The sequence below is a fragment of the Lonchura striata genome, chromosome 4 (assembly GCF_050655825.1).
Source record: "Lonchura striata isolate lonStrDom1 chromosome 4, ASM5065582v1, whole genome shotgun sequence".
In the NCBI taxonomy this organism is placed as follows: Eukaryota; Metazoa; Chordata; class Aves; order Passeriformes; family Estrildidae; genus Lonchura; species Lonchura striata.
In genome coordinates, this window is record NC_140706.1 from 1,199,621 (window position 1) to 1,218,588 (window position 18,968).

Sequence of the window (18,968 nt, forward strand, 5' to 3'; positions counted from 1 at the left end):
AAAGTTCACGGAGAACTTCCCGGGGTTTTGGTGCATGCCAGTGCTGTGCATGAAACGGTCATGGTGGTTTGGAGCCACAATTCCAGAATGCTCCACTAAGTGCCCAAAAATGTCTCCGAGCAAATAAAACGCTGATGGGAATCAAAGCATAATTAACATTTGGCTCCCGAGGCCGCCCTCTTCCTGCGTTAACCAGGGAGAGTCGGTTCCTGCTGCTGCTGCTGTGGAGCTCATTAATATGGGATGCTCGGGTCTCCTTTAAAAGAAAAACATCTTTTTTTAAGGGTAAAATAAAAAAAAATTAGTACAAAAAGTATTTTAGGCCTTAAAAAAAAAAAAGGAAAAAAAAAGCGGTTTCTGGTTTTCAGCAAGCAAAGGGCCACGGCCTCCAAAAATGAACATTTCCAGCGTAAGACTTTGCAAAGAATGACTGAAAAAGCCTTTTGTCTTTGATGGCTGATTGTTGTTTTTATTTCTTGTTGGACAAGTTAATGTAAATGGCATTGACAGGGCTACTCCAAACACACTGATTTGTTGACATTAAGCTCCTCAGAGATGGAGGGTTGTGTCAACACCTCCCCTGAACTGTCAGGTTAACAAAGCAAGGATGTTTTCTTGGGGGAGGGGAGCGGGGCTGGGGGAAGGGGGGGGTGTTTTGTTTTTATTTTCAGTTTCCTTTAATCCTCTGTTAGTCTTGTATCTCGATAACCTCCTTTGGAAGGGAATCGGGGCAGGTCAAGAGGTGAGGCTGACCTGGGAAGGGGAAGCAATCTTTCAGCGATCCAACAAATCCAACCTCTGCCGTTGAGCACTTCAGTGTGAACCCTCTGCAGAGTTGGTTTTTTTTTTTCCCTATTTTTTTTTCCCCTTTTCTGCTTATTTTTGCCAGATGGCAGGCACAGATTTCAGCTGGAGCCGTGATGGTTTCTTGCCTTCTCTTGGCATCTCTTCCCCCCTTGCAAACGAACGGCCCCGGCAGCTCTTGCTCTGGTAGAAAGAGCTTTGCAAGTGTTTATTTTCTTTCCAAAGAGAACGATTGCCTGTGTTTTTATTTGAAAAGTCAAATCCCTCTGGAATATTTATGAGCCAAGGCCCTGTGCATGGAAGCGAAATGCCATGAACTTTGCACCAACCACAGCCTCGGCCGTGCTGGGAGGGACCCAAGTGGAAAATAACCATCAGGAAAACATCTCAGGAGCACCAGAGTCACCTCTGGGTTTGCACAAGTCCAGTCTGTGCTTAAATAACTCCCCTGGCCTTTGGAAGAGCTGAGCAAGCCCTGCTGGAGCTGATCCCAGCTGTCACTCCCAGGGTTTGGGATCCATCACCTCTTGCAGGTGGGATTGCTGAGGAACAGGGATGGGGACGTGCGGAGCACACAGGAGAGCTGGAGAGGGACCTGGGACTCAGGATGGAGGAACAGGACACAGGGAATGGCTTCCCACTGCCAGAGGGCAGGGATGGATGGGATCTTGGCAAGGAATTCCTGGCTGGGAGGGTGGGGAGGGGCTGGGCTGGAATTCCCAGATTTGCTGGGGCTGCCCCTGGATCCCTGGCAGTGCCCAAGGCCAGGCTGGACATTGAGGCTTGGATCCACCTGGGACAGTGAGAGATGTTTGAATCAGGTTGCCCTTTAAGGTCCATTCCAACCCAACCCATTCCAGGAATCTGTGACAGAATGACAACAAAACCTCTCTTGTGGCACTTTATTCTCCTCCTCCTTCTCCTCCAAGCCGCTCCCAGGAGCCCCCATTTTGCTTTCCCAATCCTTTGCCAACGTGGGAGCTGCTGCTGGATCTCTGGGGGTGGTGGGCACCTCTGATGCCCTTTGGGCTCCTTTCTGCCTCTGTCCTGTTGCTCTGCTCTGTTCTGCCTTTGACCCTGACCTCCTGTGTTGTCCTCTGTAGGGGCAGGTAGATGTCCACTCTACCATGTCGGTGAGTACCGGACGCTGCATCCCGCGCCTTGGCTCTGCTCCGCTCACACCTCCACGCTCGTGGGGGGAGTTGAACCAGAAAAGGTCCTTTGTGTCAGCCAGGAGGAAAGGAAAAGGTGGATTGAAAGTCGAGATTGATGGGATGAATAATTCTGGGATAAATCAGAGAGCAAAGGAAAGGGTTTCCTTCCCAGTGGGTCTCTAAATTGTTGGTTTCAGTGCATTGAAATGGCTCCTTTTATCACCCTGGAATACCTAAATCTGCAGGGAATTAAGGGGAATGCCTGATATTAAGGAAACCTGGATTCTCACAGGAGAAAAGATGTTTGTAAAAGCCATGCTCCTTTTTCAGAGAAATTCCCCATAGGGATTCCAGCTGGAAATTCCTTCTGGTTTGAGGGACTGGAGCACTAAGCCTTTCCTCAGACTGGAGTGGAAATGTCCAAGGCCAGGCTGGATGGGGCTTGGAGCAACCTGGGATGGTGGAAGGTGTCCCTCCCATCCCAAACCACTCTGGGATTCCATGGTTTTCTCCAGAAAATAATGCGGATTCTTGACATGTGCCATCTCCCAAAATCAGTTTGGATTTGGCCAATTAGTACCAAAATAAAGCCAAGGAGGCTCTCAGACCTTCCTTCTGGTTCAGCAACCCCCTGTGATTGTTGTCACCTCCGCTTGTTCCATGTGCGGGAGGAAAACCCGCGGCATTTCCAGCGATGGGCGGCAAACAAAGTGCTCCGCAGCCACCTTGTTTCCTCTATTCCCACGGCTGCAAACCCAGCTGGGAATTCTGTGGGGTCGTCACATCCAGAGCCTGGACCCTGCTTCTGCTCTCCAGCCTGCGTTCCCTGCTCTTCATGGGAATCCTGATATTCCCTGCTCCGGTGGGATGCTTGTGCCCCTTTCCCTGGGAACCAAGCCTGGCCAAGCCTGGACTATTTGCAGGCTCCGGGCTCCTGGGGGGTTTCTAAGCCAACACGGAGGCTCAGATCAAGGCCAGCTCCTGGAGAGAGGGAGCCTCGTTAAACCATCCCAGGCCGGCTCCCATCAAAGCCGCGGAGCAGCCGGGATGCTCCAGGCATTCCCTGCAGCCGGGGGTTTCCAGGAGCGCTCTTGGATGCCAGGCATCCTCCGTGCTGTCCTCAGGGCGTAGCCCAAGAGGGAGAGATGCAAAAAGCCCTTTTCCCTCTGGCTTTTCCAGGCTTGGAGCTGTTTGGAAGCCAGATGTATTTATTTCTTTAATTGGATCCAGTGCCTAGACAGCTCTGGAGTCAGCTTCCTACGGAGAGGGGGGCATTACTTTCATTAAGGTAAATCAGTGGAAAATAATACCTGGAGCTCCCCTGGAAAGGGTCAGGGATGGAGTAATCCCTTTATATGGAGGGGCTTTGCCAGCCTGCTCTTAGTCAGGCTTGTTCTTAACGGCAACAAATCCCAATTTTCCTTCCTTTTATCCCTCCTAATTTTCTGTTCTCTGCCTAGTTGGGATTAATTGGTGGGAATAAATCACGGAAAAGCTGGGAAAATAAAGATGGGATCACGCAAAGTAGCAAGACAAAGGAGGAATTCTGGCAGAGTTTAATTTGGCTGGTGGGAAGTTGTTGTGGCTGATCCTGGAAGTTTAGAAGTTAAAAAAAAGTGGGATGCAGACATGGACAGGGCGTGAGCAGCATCCAGAATCTTCCGTGTCTGGGGCTTTCCACTCCAGAGGTGATCCAAATCTTTTAGGGGATTGCTTGGCCTGAATGAATGTTCAGCAAAATTCCTATAAAACAGGGATGCCGTGAAGGGGAGAGGATGGACTGGTGGCTGGAGCAGCCCATTCCTGGTTTCCCAAATATTTGTCAGGCTTGAGGGGTCGAAACAGGAGCTGGTGGTGCTTTAAAACAAGGAGCATAGTGTCCAAATCCCATGGATTTGGTAGTGCTGGATTGGGCAGGCTGACCCCTGATTTACCCAGGAGCTCTGTAAACTCGAGCCTGGCTAAACTGGGTTATCTGGAATTCCAAAGTTTCCTTGTCTGCTTTCAGCAGTTGGAAAATTAATGGAAGCCAAAATGCCCAGTCCCATAAATCCGTTAAACCAGGGCGTGCTTCTGTAGGTATCATTCCTTCTGTGGCGTCACCTCGGCATGTCTGGCTTGGAATTTGGTTTTCCAAACTTGAGGAAGCTGTTGGATGTTTTCTCTTGCCTGCACCTCCATCCACAAGGAATGTGTGGCATGGGGAATCCTGCAGCCAAAATTCCAGCCCTGTTGTATGTAATCCAAACGTGTCTACTCCTTCCTGCTCCAGAGCCTCAGCCTGGACCTTCCAAAAATCCTACCAGGAGATGAAGTTTGGGTTGGGGTTCTTCTAACCCTTCAGGAAATGGAGGGGAAATCATAGAATTTACAATTTCCTGCTTTCCTCTTCTTTCACCTGCTGCTCTTCCAAGGGTTCCTAAGTTGGGAATGTGGAAAGGGACATCCATGAACAGCTTCCAAAGCTCTCCACACCTCCCTTAACCCATCCACGGGAGGAGCCCCGGCTGCCCTGGGGGAGCCCAAGCCTTTGGGGGGTCCCTGTGCAGGGCACACTTGAGGGTGCTCAGAGAAGTTGGGTGCTCGGGATCGTCGCTTGGAGCCACCAGCCATGGCTGATGTCACCAGCGGGGGTGAGGAGGATTTCGTGACCATCACAGGGTCCCTTCCACAAATGTTTTCCCTGGATCTTACAGCCTTGGATAGATGGAATAGCAGGAGCGGGAAAAACATCTCAAAGCACAGATCCCTATGGAATTCTCATCATCCTCCGGAGTTTTTTGTTGGGTTTCCTGAAGAACAAGAAATGAGAAGAACCTGCAGGGTTAATGGAAAACCAGTCACTAATTCCTACAGCTTTCCCCATCTCTCTGTTTCATCCATCTTCTGCCTGGTTTTTAGCTACAACACCTCAATTTCCAAATGGAAATTTAAGCTGTGATTCAGATTTTGGGAAAAGACAGAACGAGCCGAAGGTTCGGATGCCTCTTCTGTTGGTCACTGGGGTCTGCTTGGAAAAACCGCTTGGCCTGAGCTTTGCTGGCTCAGGGAGTAGCCATGGAGTGGGTGGGTTGGGATTTGTCCTTGGAGCTCATCCTTTTTTCCAGTCTGTTCACCATCTGGGCCGCAGTGGGGCAGTGGTTGCGTCTCCTCCGGGCGCCGCGCGTCACCCCCGCGCTCCGAGCCTTCCCCCGCATCCCAACGGGCGGGAATCTGCGTAAACGGGGGATCTGGAGCATCCCTGTGTGTGCAGGGGGTGAGGAACCCCCGGGGTCGCTGTCCCAGAGGGAGGACGAGCGCTCCAAACTTCTGGATCTTTCCTTTTTTCTCCGACGTTGAATTATAATTGCAAAATTATTTCGGGATGATGGAGCGATTCAAGTCCCTCTCTTTAAGTTTTCCTGCTGCCGTAATTGGCAGCTCTGCCCCGATAAATCAGCAGAAACAAACGTGGTTCTTGCTCTTCATAAGCGAGGGAAAAAATAAAAAAAGAATCTGCATTTAATCAGCTTTTTGTTTCCAAGATGGCAGCTGCTTTGTATTTAATGGAAAATCAGGCTCTTCCCAATGGAAAGAATGTTATTCCCAAAGCAAATACAAAAGAAAATAAAACCCACAAAAGAAGAGGATGAAATATGTCCATTTTTTTTTTGGTCTCGTTTGTTCCAGTTTGGAGCCGTGCGCTCCGATCGCGGCCGGGCCATGGCTCTGCTTTCCATCAAGGAACTGGGAAAGTCTCGGATCCTGGGCACGAGGACCAGGAGAGAGCCTCGGGAGACACGAGCAGGACCAAAAAAATGAAGGCTGCTTCATGTTCCTTGTGTACCTTGTGGCTCTGGGGAGATTTACATGGAATATTGGGAAGGAATTCTTCCCTGTGAGGGTGGTGAGGCCCTGGAATGGAATTCCCAGATTTGCTGTGGCTGCCCCCAGAACCCTGGAAGTGTCCAAGGCCAGGTTGGATATTGGGACTTGGATCCACCTGGGGTAGTGGGAGGTGTCCTGCCCGTGGCAGGGTGGGAATGGGGTGGGATTTAAGGTCTCTTCCCACCCAAACCATTCCAGGATTCTGTGATTTTGATGCCAGCCTCAATTTCCAGCCTGGTGGGACAGTTGGGATCAGGTGGTTCTGTGGTTTTTGAGTGCCTGCAGCTAAAACCCAGTGGCAAACCAGGATAACGGCTGTAATTCCTAGAATAATTCCTACAATAATTCCTAAAGTATTTCCTGGAGTTTTTGAGGGCGTGACCTTGTCCCACCCCAAACTGGAGCCAGATGCTCCAGATGATTTTGGGTGATCCAGGTTCTGCACCCAACAATTCCCATGTTCTTGACTCCCAGAAACCATTTAATTAAATATGCCCTGCCCTGCCTTTGGATGTTGAACAAGGAAAAAGAGGGAGATCATGGAATCTTCTGTTTCCTTGGATTTTTGCATATGCGTGTATCCAAATTTCCCCAGCCGCTTCCCGGCTCTGCTGCAATCCCTGGAGCTTCCAGAGGACATCTCTGCCCACTTTGGGCTCCTTGGGGCTCCAAAGGAGCTGCCCCGGGCTCGGCCATGGCAGCTGCATCCCGAGGAGCTTCCCTTCCCCACGCCCTGCCCTCCTTCTGTGTATTTATTTTCCCAAAAATCCTGCAGCAGAGATTCAGGATCTGTGGTTCTGACAGAGGGACAAATTGTGTTCCTGTGCCTGCTCGTATCCCAGAGCCGCTGATATCCCGAATCCCATGATTTCCAACCTTCATGGGTTGTGCTTTTGCTCTTGGGTGTTTTTGCTTCTGCTTCTCAGGCTTCTCATGATTCCAAGACCTCTTGATTCCTTCAGAGGAAAAACCCTTCCATGGAGCTGGTTACTCCACAAACTATTAAAGACCCCAACAAAGCCCCAAACCGAATAAACCAGCATTAAATATTTTTAATAAAAGCCCCTTTCAGCCCTGGCTGCGGGAGCTGGTTGTGACCATCACCCCCAGTGTGATTTCCCTCTTCCCTGAGCTTCCCCCGTCTCCAGCCAAAACACTTCCAGCTGTTGACCTTGGGCATCTTGGGCACAGCCAAGGATTTCTTCCTCTTTTATTGGAATGTCAGAGATTTGTATCGGGCTGCAGTGGCTGGTTTATTTTTGGTGTGGTGAGGATAATTGCTGGATTTGCTTTTCTCTTTTCTTCCCTCTTTTCCTTTTCTTTTGTTGTTGTTGTTGTTTCTCTGGTTGTCCCTGAGCTTCTGGTGGGAGTTCAGCTCTGCCATGTGTTGGTCCTGTTGCTGGATCCCGTTTTCCCAAAATATCATCCAGGTGGGAAATGTGTACCTCTGGCAAAGGACACCCCGTGGAGTTTTCTCCACACCTCTGGAATGCAGCCCCTGAAACAGGGTCAGCTTCTGCAGGAATTTGGGAGAGATCCCGGGTTAGGCAGGGGATGGGGCCTTCCAGGTTGGTTGGAGCTGCTCCACCTTTGGAGCTTTCCAGTTGAGTTGGTCTTTGCAGGAGGCAAATCCCGCTTGGAATTGTGTTAATTGGTGCTGCTCTCCGTAGGTTTTCCATGGTGAACCTGAGATCTTCTGTGAGATGTTGTCTCCTGAACTGAGACAAGGGTGGTCAAAGCCCAGGCCAAAATCCCAGTTTTACTCAGGAAAAGCTCCAGAGGGGAAACTGTGCTGAAATCTGGTGATTTGCTGATGGCACCGAGGGCTCTTCCATGGGCGACACAAGGTTCATCCCTCCAGAGCATCCATCCTGCTCCCAGACCAGCAGCTCTGGTTTGTGGGATCATTTCTGGAATGGCAGATCCAGGGCAGAAGAGGACCTCTCCATTCCTGGAAAATCAGGCTGGGAGTGGATGCCGGGGCTGTTGGAAAGGACGTTGCTGTCATGGTGGCATTGGCCATTCCGTGTGTCCCAGTGTGGATGGAATCCAAAACGCTTCCCAAAGAAATGTGTGTGCAGACATCACCTCTCTTTTCTTGAGTGTGGGCGTCAGGAGCTCCAAGGCTCGGAGGATCCCATGGGATTCTCCTCAGCCTTGGGCCAACGGGATGCTGAGGAGCATTGGCCCAAGGCTGAGGAGAATCCCATATCTCCAAGACTGAGGAACATCCCATTGGTCCAAGGCTTGGAGTATTCCATGGATCCAAGACTGAGGAGCATCCCATGGATCCAAGGCTGAGGAACATCCTGTTGGTCCAAGGCTGAGGAGCATTCCACGGCTCCAAGATTGAGGAACATCCCATTGGTCCAAGGCTTGTAGTATTCCATGGATCCAAGATTGAGGAACATCCTGTTGGTCCAAGGCTGAGGAGCATCCCATTGGTCCAAAGTAGAGGAACATCCAAGGCTGAGGAGCATCCCATGGATCCAAGACTGAGAAACTTTCTGTTGGTCCAAGGCTGAGGAGCATCCCATGGATCCAAGGTTGAGGAGCATCTCATTGGTCCAAGGCTGAGGAATATTCCATGGATCCAAGGCTGAGGAGTATCCCTCCCTCCAGCAGCCGTTCCCCCATGCCCAGGAGCCCTGACCCACAAGTCAGCCTTGGCTGGAAGGTTTCCCTCCTTCTTCTTTTCCTTGGCAAATCCCAAACCCATGTGAGTGACTCCTCCTAACTTGGCTCCAGCCCCTTTTTCCAGCTCCATAAATCCACACAGTGGCTCCAGTGTTCAGCTCCTGGGATGACTCCACGGAGCCAGAGATCAAATCCGGGTCTGACGGTGGCTGAAGTCACTCAGGGCCCGTTAGTGGCCACACCTCGGCCGCTGCGTGCCCCACGCGTGTCACGTCAACGCGGAGTGGCAGAGCCCGGCCCGCAGCTGGAAACCAGGAATTGCTCCGCTCCTGTCCTCCTTCCATTCCAAACAAAAAAAAAAATTAGGGACAAAAACGGGGTTTGTTCTTAATGAGTCTGCTGCAAAGCTGAGTAAATAGAATTAACGAACCGGGAGTTTTGGATACCTGCTGGGTTTGTTTGGGACGCAGCCCTTGGGGTCGGTGTGGCCACGGTGGTGATCGGTGCCAGCTGAGCTCCGGCCTTGTGGGGACATCTTTGGAGGCCACCAAGCTTGGGGTGACATTGGCAACCAACCAGATGTTTCAGTGGGGCTTGGGGTGTCCTTCCTTGGGCCTGCCCCTTGTTCCTTTGGATCTCCTTGTCCTGGACACCCATTTCTTGGAAGGATTTTGAGTGCAGACCCACAGCTTTTGGGTTGTCTTTTATTCTTTATTTTTCTTTTTCTTTTTTTTTCTTTTTTTTGTAGGGATTTTGTTTGGGTTTTTTTGTGGTTTCTTAAACTAAAACAAAGCTGAAAACACCCAAAACAAACCAAAAAAAAAAAAAAAAGAAACAAAAAATCCCCATGAAAACCCACTTGGTCCAGTTGAAAATTGACCTTTAGGCAATCAATGAATGGTTTATTTTTTAAGTAAACATCTTAAAAATATTTTTTAAAATTGCAGGTACTCGTCGTTCATTTGTTTTGACGCTTTGGGGAAGCATTTGTGCTTTTGGGTGATGGTTTTGGTTTCTGCCACCTTCAGTGAGTGCAGAACTGTTGTTTAAAAAAAAAAAGGCAAATCAGGACAGGACAGGCAAGACAGGAAAAATTTCCAGTGCTGATTTATTGAATTTGCCCCCAGTTTAGGGAGATTTGAGGCAGCCAGGGGATCCAGAAGCTTCTGGAGCAGGAGATGAGCCCTGGGAGGTCTGCAGGGTCTGAAGTCTCCATCTGTGGCCACAGAGAGAGGAACCACTGGGATTATCCTGGGCTTTGTGCTACCAAACAATTGCTCATTATTTCCCCATCACGTTTCCATCCTCTGCAAAACATCCCAGTGCTGCCGTATGGATTGGGAAAGCCAGGAAATTCAGTGTTGAAATTACGGGGGCAACTTGTGGTGTTTATAGAAAATCGTACATTTAATACCAAAGAATCCCCAATTTTTGGCCGGCTTCTCTGCTGTCTGAAGTCCCTGGATTTTGCACGTCTAAATATCCTTAATCGCATCAGTCCCGATGCTCGTTGCGGGCGAAGAAGGAATTCTGCTGGTAGCTAAAAAAAATAATTGGAAACTCTGAGAGCACTTGGAGCCTGTCAGGCTTTGTTTTCCATGGAAATGCCGCGTTAATTCCTCGGAGAGCCGCTGGGAGGGTTCTCCGTGCTGCAGCAGGAGTTGGGTTTGGATTTCGGGGACCGCATCCCACCTGGTTTGGGCCAGGGGAAGTGCAGGAGGCACCAGCAGGTGAAGGGAAGCTGTGGCTGCCCCTGGAGCCCTGGAAGTGCCCAAGGACCGGCTGGACAGGGCTTGGAGCAGCCTGGGACAGTGGGAGGTGTCCCAGGCTGCTCCAAGGGTGCACCTGGGTGATCTCTGGGGTCCAACCCAGCCCACTCCACGCTTCCCTGGCAGCCAGAGGTGCTCCTGCAGGGTGGTGGGGACTGGCAGCTCCTGATTGCACGTTAAGATTAATGGGTATTTATTTGAACAACCATTCCATTTCAGTAGCTCTTAATGAGTCCTTTGATAGCCAGTTCCTTAATTAACAAGGCAGCCTCTTGGCGTTTCCTCTCCCTAATTGGTAACAGATTGGCCGTGTCTAAACAAACGCTCCCGGCAGCGGGGCCAGCTCCGGGGCTGCCCCCAGGAGCCCAGAGCCTTCCCTGCCTGCCCAGGGATGGCATCGGGATGAGAAGAGAGGATTTCGTGGCTGATCCCCAAAATGGGATGGACACTGGGCTTTGGGACTGCCCGGGGAGGTTTGGTGTCCCCAGACCCAGAGGTGCCAGCTGGACGTGGCACTCCATGCTCAGGATGGGGACACGGCTCGGTCACAGGCTGGACTCGGTGATCCCGGAGGGCTTTTCCAGCCTCAGGGATCCTGTGGTGCTGTGTTCTGCTGGGAACCCCTTGGCTGCATCCCTGGGAGAGCTTTGGAGCTTGGCTCCTCCCTTTCAGTGCTTGGAATGATCAGGGAACCTTCTGGATCCTTCCCGCGTGTCCAGAGGGATCCTGGGTGGCACAGGGAGGGCAGTGTCACTTTGGGAGTCATGGAATTGTCACGGCAACCCCGAGGTTCCATCGGGAGCTGTGGGCAGAGGGATTCATTGCCAGGAATGAGCCACAAAACAATAAATCCGTGGATTTTGGTGGGATAACACCCTTGGAATGGCTTTGTTTGACTGAGGTCAGACCAAGGAGAGGTTTGGGCATCTTGGCCGTGAAGATCTCTCAACTTTCACCTGTGATCCCTGTTCTTCCCAGTGCAAATCCAGGTTTTGGTGGGATTTGCGAAGGTCTTAATTAATGAGTGACCGCACAGAGCTATTCCTGGGATTGTTAAGGGCAGTTTGAAGCTCTTAAGTTTTCTGCCACGTTGGTAAATGAGCACTGGTGCCTTTGAGGTGTTTGTTTTCCCCTTTCCCTGCAGAGAGCTCAGCTCAGGGTTGCATTCCTGCTCTTTGCTCCCTGCCCAGATCTCATCCCGCTCTTCGGACAAATTGTTCCTGAGCTGGAGGGACCGGGGTGTCCTGGCATTCACTCTCCTGACCAGAAAGGTGCCCAGGGCAGGTGTGGGTCACCCTTCAGGTGCCTCCACAGGTGGATCTGACCCCTGCTTGGGGTGTAACGGGGTTGTTCCTGTGAAATGTTGGTCAGCAGGGACAGAAAAACCTTCCTGGGGTTTTTCTTTGTGTGGTGTGGGAAAGGAGGACATCCAGTGGGACATGAGCGGGCTGGAGAGGTGAGCACGGGGGAAGCTCATGGAGTTCATCTTGAGGGTGTTCCCCTGGAGAAATTGTTCCTGGAACCCAGACAGGGCCAGAGCTGGGCTGGAGCCGCTCTGGGGAGCAGGACCAGGACGTCCCCGGCGATTGCCCGGGGCGCTGGCACAGGAACAGCCTTTGGGAGTGCCCCCGCTTCTGCCACACTCCCAAAAATCATCAGGGAATTAGCGCGGGGCCGGAGCCGTCCCGGCTGAGCGCGGCGGCTCCTCTGAGCAGCGCTCCCACCGCGATGACACCTCCGAGCTTCCCGCCCGTGCCAAGGCACGAGTCCTGGCACCGCCGCCGAGGGCGGGGCGGGCACCATCTCGGGAGGGCTGGGGTGGGTAACGATTTTGGGAGGGTTGGGGTGGGTAATGATTTTGGGAGGGCTGGGGTGGGTAACGATTTTGGGAGGGTTGGGGTGGGTAACGATTTTGGGAGGGCTGGGATGGGTAATGATTTTGGGAGGGCTGGTGTGGGTAACGATTTTGGGAGGGCTGGGATGGGTAACGATTTTGGGAGGGCTGGGGTGGTAACGATTTTGGGAGGGCTGGGATGGGTAACGATTTTGGGAGGGTTGGGGTGGGTAACGATTTTGGGAGGGCTGGGGTGGGTAATGATTTTGGGAGGGCTGGGATGGATAACGATTTTGGGGGAGCTGGGGTGGGTAATGATTTTGGGAGGGTTGGGGTGGGTAACGATTTTGGGAGGGTTGGGGTGGGTAATGATTTTGGGAGGGCTGGGGTGGGTAACAATTTTGGGGGGGCTGGGGTGGGTAATGATTTTGGGAGGGTTGGGGTGGGTAACGATTTTGGGAGGGTAACAATTTTTTGGAGGGTTGGGATGGGTAACAATTTTGGGAGGGTTGGGGTGGGTAACGATTTTGGGAGGGTTGGGGTGGGTAATGATTTTGGGAGGGTAACAATTTTGGGAAGCTTGGGGAGGGTGACCATTTCAGGAGGGTTGGGGTGCGTAACAATTTTGGGAGGGTAACAATTTTTGGAGGGTTGGGGTGGGTAAAAATTTTGGGAGGGTAACGATTTCAGGAGGGTTGGGGTGGGTAAGGATTTCTGGAGGGTTGGGGTGGGTAACGATTTTGGGAGGGTTGGGGTGTGTAACAATTTTGGGAGGGTAACCATTTCAGGAGGGTTGGGGTGGATAACAATTCCAGGAGGGTTGGGGTGGATAACAATTTCGGGAGGGTTGGGGTGGATAACAATTCCAGGAGGGTTGGGGTGGATAACAATTTCAGGAGGGTTGGGGTGGATAACAATTCCAGGAGGGTTGGGGCTGTGGCAAACACGTCCCTGCCAGACTCGGCTCCGTGCGTTCCGGGTGAGGCGAGTCCGGCTCTTCTAGCGCTGCAGGAAAATTCAAAAAAAGAACCGAGAAAAAAGAAAAAAAAACAAACAAAAACGCCGTGAAGCGAAACTCTACCGTAAATAAGCTCCGCAGAGGCGAGGTGGGCATCTGTGGCAGGAGGATGTGCTCGATTCCTGCCAGCCCCAGCCATTCCGAGCGGGAATACAAACAACCTTCAGCTGCAGCAGCAGCTTATTAGTGCTGATATATCAGCGGCCGCGCGCTCGTTTGTCTCCTGTCAGCAGCAGCTGCTTATCCAGCAGATTTCCCGCTGTATTCCCGGGGAAATGGCCTGGAATTGATGTTCACAAGCCGCGGCTGACTTTATAAGGAGCTGCTGTAACTCGCGGAGCGCGGGGTTGAGGCAGGAAAGGATTAAGTTGGGTCTTATTTATAAGGAGTGAAACCCATAAATTCTGGGAGGGTTTTAAATCTCGGTGCCCAGGGCAGGAGCTGCTGCTCATCCCTGGTGGTACCTTGTGTTCTCTGAGCAGACATTTAACACCGTGATTGAAACCCCCGTGGCATCTCAGAGTTCTCTGATAATAAATATAAGGTGGGGGGAAAAGGGATTCAGGCTTAAAAAGCAGAAAAAAAAATAATTCCATGTACTTTTGCTTTCTGAAGTGTGAGGCATCCATGTGTTCTGTGAGAGGGAAAACTGAGTGTTTTTTAAAGAAAAGATTTTTAGGTGTTTAAAGCCTCAAGAATAATGGAAATTAAAGGTCGTGTTCTCAGCTGGCCTGAGAGGATTCAGGTTCAGAGCAAGGACAGTGGACATTTGCACCTGAAACAGTTTTAGGCCTGGCCTAATCCGGTGTGGAAAAGGCAGAAGGAGGGAAGGCTGAGCCAGAAGCTGCTTCTGGGCTTGTTTGGATCTCCTTTGCCATCTCTGCAACAAGTCCTGAGGTAACATTCCCATAAGGAACATCCTGAAGTGCCCTTCCACTCAGGGAAGCCTCTCAGCATTGTGGTGCTGCCAAGCCCTGATGATGAAATTGATTTTCCTATCCTATTTTCCCCTTTTTAGACTTAATTATTTGACATTTCATCTCAATTGCTTGCTGGTTTTCACTTGCTCATGGTGTGACTCCTCGTTCACTCTCTCCTGACCAGAAAGGTGCCCAGGGCAGGTGTGGGTCACCCTTCAGGTGCCTCCACAGGTGGATCTGACCCTTGCTTGGGGTGTAACGGGGTTGTTCCTGTGAAATGTTGGTCAGCAGGGACAGAAAAACCTTCCTGGGGTTTTTCCGTTGTGTGGTGTGGGGAAGGAGGGCATCCGGTGGGACCTGGGCGGGCTGGAGAGGTGAGCACGGGGGAAGCTCATGGAGTTCATCTTGAGGGTGTTCCCCTGGAGAAGGGAAAATTCCAGGGAATGCTCAGAGTCCCTGGAGGGGCTCCAGGAGAGCTGGAGAGGGACTGGGGACAAGGGACAGAGGGACAGGAGCCAGGGAATGGCTCCCACTGGGAAAGGGGAGCTTGGGCTGGGATCTTGGCAAGGAATTCCTGGCTGGAATGGAATTCCCAGATTTGCTGTGGCTGCCCCTGGATCCCTGGCAGTGGCCAAGGCCAGGTTGGACACTGGGGCTTGGATACACCTGGGATGGTGGGAGGTGTCCCTGCCAATGGATGGGGTGGAATAGGATGGGATTTTAGATCCAACCCATTCCATGGTTCACCTGGGAGTGGGAACCTCCCAGGTTTCTCCAAGGGTTGTAAATTCCTGCTGATTGGGAGCATGAGCTACTCCAGGGATTTTCTCCTGCTCTTCAGGAAGGATCAGGAGCCCCTCCTGTGTCCTCAGCAGGGTCTCAGGGCTTGGCTGCAGAGCTTTGATTTCCCATCCTCTGCTTCCATCTGGGACATCCCAATGACACATGGAGGTGTTGAGGGCACTTGGAAAGTCCAGCTGGAGCAGAGGAGGCACGGGGGAGACTCTTTGGGATTTGCTCCTCCCGAGGGGCAGCTGTGACAGGGACAGGACCCGGGGAAGGCCTGGAACTGGGCCAGGACAGGCTGAGGCTGGAGTTCAGGGAAAAGTTCCTCATCCAGAGGTGCTGGCACTGCCCAGGCTCCCCAGGGAACAGGCAGAGCTCCAGGAGCGTTTGGACACGTTGGCATGGACAGGGTGGGATTGTTGGGGTGTCTGCGCAGGGCCTGGGCTTGGATCCACAATCCTGTGGGTCCCTCCCAGCTCAGGATATTCCCTGATTCTGTCAAAACTCCTCAGCCACAGCAAAAACTCGAGTGTCTGTTGGAAGTAATGAAGAAAAATCACAGCCGGGCAGCGCCGCGCTTCCCGCGGCTTTCAGAGATGAGCAATTGGCACGAGCGGGGTTTTAAATAACCCAGTGTGTCAGGAAAGCACAAACAAATGATGGAAAGCAAAGAAAAAACCCCAGAGCTCTGCTAAACTTTATGGTTGCCGTGCTTCGTCTTCATTTTGGTGCAGGTGTTTGTTGGGAGGTGAGTGATGGACGCTCCGGAGCCTGGGAGCGGCGGCGAGCCGGAGATGGAGCACCCTGCCCTGCAACGCACGGCTTGGCTCCTTTTTTAAATGAAAAACCCATTTTTCCCCTCCTGCTGAAGATGGATGTGGCCTGAAGATCCAAACCAACTTTGCAGAGCTGGGAGAAAACCCTTCCCAGCACAGGCATCAAACGTTGCCGTGCGGCGACAACGAAACCGGCGATGCCGAGCTGGAAACGCGGCGTAATCCCAGTTTAATCCCAGTTTAAACACGGCTTGTAAAGCGCGTCTGAGAGTCGGTGAGAGCTCCTAAGCCACGCCTTGGTGTCAGGAGAGCGTGTTCAGAGTCTTTTGTGAGTGTTTGAGAAGATAATCTCCTGCTGGAGCCGTTTTCAGGGCAGCACCATGATCCAAAACCTCCCTCGTGGCGTTGCACACGCAGGCATCGGGATCGTTCCCTGAGGGTTTGGACAGAATCCCGCTCTTGTCCCAAAGGATTGCCCCGTTTTTATGGGTTTAGTCCCTGCTGCAGACCCACCTGCTGTAGAGAGACTGAGGTTGAGGTTGGGAGTGGGTGGGAATGTCCAAGGTCAGGTTGGATGGGGCTTGGAGCGTCCTGGGACAGTGGGAGGTGTCCCTGGCCATGGAATGAGATGGGCTTTAGCGTCCCTTCCCACCCAAACATTCCATGATTCCCTGATAATTAACGGGATGTTGTCTTGCCCACGTTAGGAGATGACAAGCACACTTTGAGCTCTGAGCACCCCAAAGATCTCCTGGACTGGAGCTTCTCCAGCTGCACCCAACAAGGCCTAACCCTTCCCGCAGCCATGGGCACTTCCAGAGGGGATTCCCTTGGGAGATGGTGGTTGTGACCTTGAGTGCTGTGGGAAGATCCCATCACAGATGGGACACGCTGATGAGGCTGCCCGGGCTGGAGAAGTTTTCTGCTGAATTTAACTGAGGAGTTTGGGCTGGTCTAGAGAAGTTCTGCGCTGGTGGCTTTAACTGGGGGGACTGGGCTGCTCCGGAGGAATTCTCTGCTGGCTTTAACTGAGGAGGTTTGGCTGATCTGGGGAAGTTCTCTGGTGGATTTAATTGAGGAGGTTGGGCTGCTCTGGAGAAGTTCTCTGATGGCTTTACTGAGCAGCTTTGACTGAGCTGGAGAAGTTCTCTGGTGGCTTTAGTGAGGAGGTTGGGCTGTTCTGGAGAAGTTCTCTGGAGGCTCTAACTGAGGAGGTTTAGCTGCTCTGGAGAAGTTCTCTGGTGGCTTCACTGAGGAGATTGGGCTGCTCTGGAGGTGTTCTTTGGTGGCTTTATTGAGGGGGTTTGACTGAGCTGGAGAAATTCTCTGGTGGATTGAAATGAGGAGGTTGGGTTGCTCTGGAGAAGGTCTCTGGTGGCTTTAACTGAGGAAGTTTGGCTGCTCTGGAGAAGTTCTGTGGTGGGTGGCTTTACTGAGGAAGTTTGGCTGAGCTGGAGAAGTTCTCTGGTGGCTTTAACTGAGCTGGAGAAGTTCTCTGGTGGCTTTACTGAGGGGTTTTTGCTGTGCTGGTGGCTTTACTGGGGGGGGCTGGGCTGCTCTGCAGAAGCTCCATGCTGGTGGCTCTCCATGACGGTGTCTCCACGCTGGTGGCTCTCTGTACCGATGTCTCCATGCTGGTGGCTCTCTGTGCCAATGTCTCCACGCTGGTGGCTCTCTGTGCTGGTGTCTCCATGCTGGTGGCTCTCTGTGCCAATGTCTCCATGCTGGTGGCTCTCCATGACGGTGTCTCCACGCTGGTGGCTCTCTGTGCCGATGTCTCCATGCTGGTGGCTCTCCGTGACAGTGTCTCCGTGCTGGTGGCTCTCTGTGCTGGTGTCACTGACCGTGTCCGTTTGTCCCACAGGGGAAGGTGGCCCAGACCGCCTGCATGTCGGCCTGCAAGCACCTCTCGACGTCGCTGCTGCAGCTGCTGCTGGAGGCCGAGGTGAGGCAGCTGACGCTGGGGGCCCTGCACCAGTTCAACCTGGACGTGGAGGAGTGCGAGCGTAAGAGCCCAAACCTCGTCCTTGTCCTTGTCCTTGTCCTTGTCCTTGTCCTTGTCCTTGTCCTTGTCCTTGTCTTCATCCTCATCCTTGTCCTCGTCCTCATCCTCGTCCTCATCCTTGTCCTCGTCCTTGTCCTCGTCCTCATCCTCGTCCTTGTCTTTGTCCTTGTCCTTGTCCTCATCCTTGTCCTTGTCCTTGTCCTCATCCTTGTCCTCATCCTTGTCCTTGCCCTTGTCCTCATCTTTGTCCTTGTCCTTGTCCTCGTCCTTGTCCTCATCCTTGTCCTTGTCCTTGTCCTCATCCTTGTCCTTGTCCTTGTCCTTGTCCTCATCCTTGTCCTCATCCTCATCCTCGTCGTCGTCCTTGTCCTCATCCTCATCCTTGTCCTTGTCCTCGTCCTCGTCTTTCTCCTCATCCTTGTCCTTGTTCTTGTCTTCATCCTTGTCCTTGTCCTTGTCCTCTTCCTTCTCATCCTTGTCCTTGTCCTTATCTTCATCCTTGTCCTTGTCCTTGTCCTCGTCCTTGTCCTTCTCCTTGTCCTCGTCCTCATCCTCGTCCTCATCCTTGTCACAGATCCAGGGGAATTCCTGCTCTGCCTCTGGGCTTTGTGAGGATTTAACTCGAGGTGGCCCACACATAAAATGGGATTTTGGCCCACGAGTTTTAAGGGTGGTGGATCAGCTCTGTTTGTAAAATGAGTATTTTATTGACCAGACAGGAGAAAAAGTTTTAATCAAAGTTACTACAGGGTATAAACCAAAAAGAATTATTCATGCCTGGCATGAAATTATGTGTGACATTAAAGTATTTATATTTATATTTATACTGGAAAAATAAATGGGATAGGTTAGGAATCAAAAGGAATGGGATAGATGAAGAATCAAAAGAATGGAATAGATCAGGAATTAAATGGAATAGGGTAGATTAGGAATTAAATGGAATAGGATAGATTAGGAATTAGATGGAATAGGGTAGATCAGGAATTAAATGGAATAGGATAGATTGGGAATTAAATGGAATATGATAGATTAGGAATTAAATGGAATAGGGTAGATCAGGAATTAAATGAAATAGGGGAGATCAGGAATTAAATGGAATAGAGTAGATTAGGAATTAAATGGAATAAGGTAGATCAGGAATTAAATGGAATACAGTAGATTGGGAATTAAATGGAATGGGATAGATTAGGAATTAAATGGAATGGGGGAGATCAGAAATTAAATGGAATAGGGGAGATCAGAAATTAAATGGAATAAGGTAGATCAGGAATGAAATGGAATAAGGTAGATCAGGAATTAAATGGAATAGAGTAGATTAGGAATTAAATGGAATAGGGTAGATCAGGAATTAAATGGAATGGGATAGATTAGGAATCAAATGGAACCTCCCACCAAAAT

The 18,968-nt window shown here is 51.4% G+C and overlaps 1 protein-coding gene across 13 annotated transcripts in view; it reads left to right on the forward strand.

Moving 5' to 3' along the window:
• EXOC6B (exocyst complex component 6B) overlaps nucleotides 1–18,968 on the forward strand; it is a 284,486-nt gene that overhangs the window by 184,262 nt on the left and 81,256 nt on the right. For 11 of the 13 annotated variants that reach the window (XM_085577334.1, XM_085577337.1, XM_085577336.1 and 8 more), the window contains 2 exons: nucleotides 1,908–1,937; nucleotides 17,430–17,571. In XM_085577334.1, the coding sequence (XP_085433460.1) occupies nucleotides 1,908–1,937; nucleotides 17,430–17,571 (172 nt within the window). The remainder of the gene's footprint in view (nucleotides 1–1,907; nucleotides 1,938–17,429; nucleotides 17,572–18,968) is intronic. The other 2 variants (XM_085577335.1, XM_085577342.1) reach the window with 1 other exon arrangement.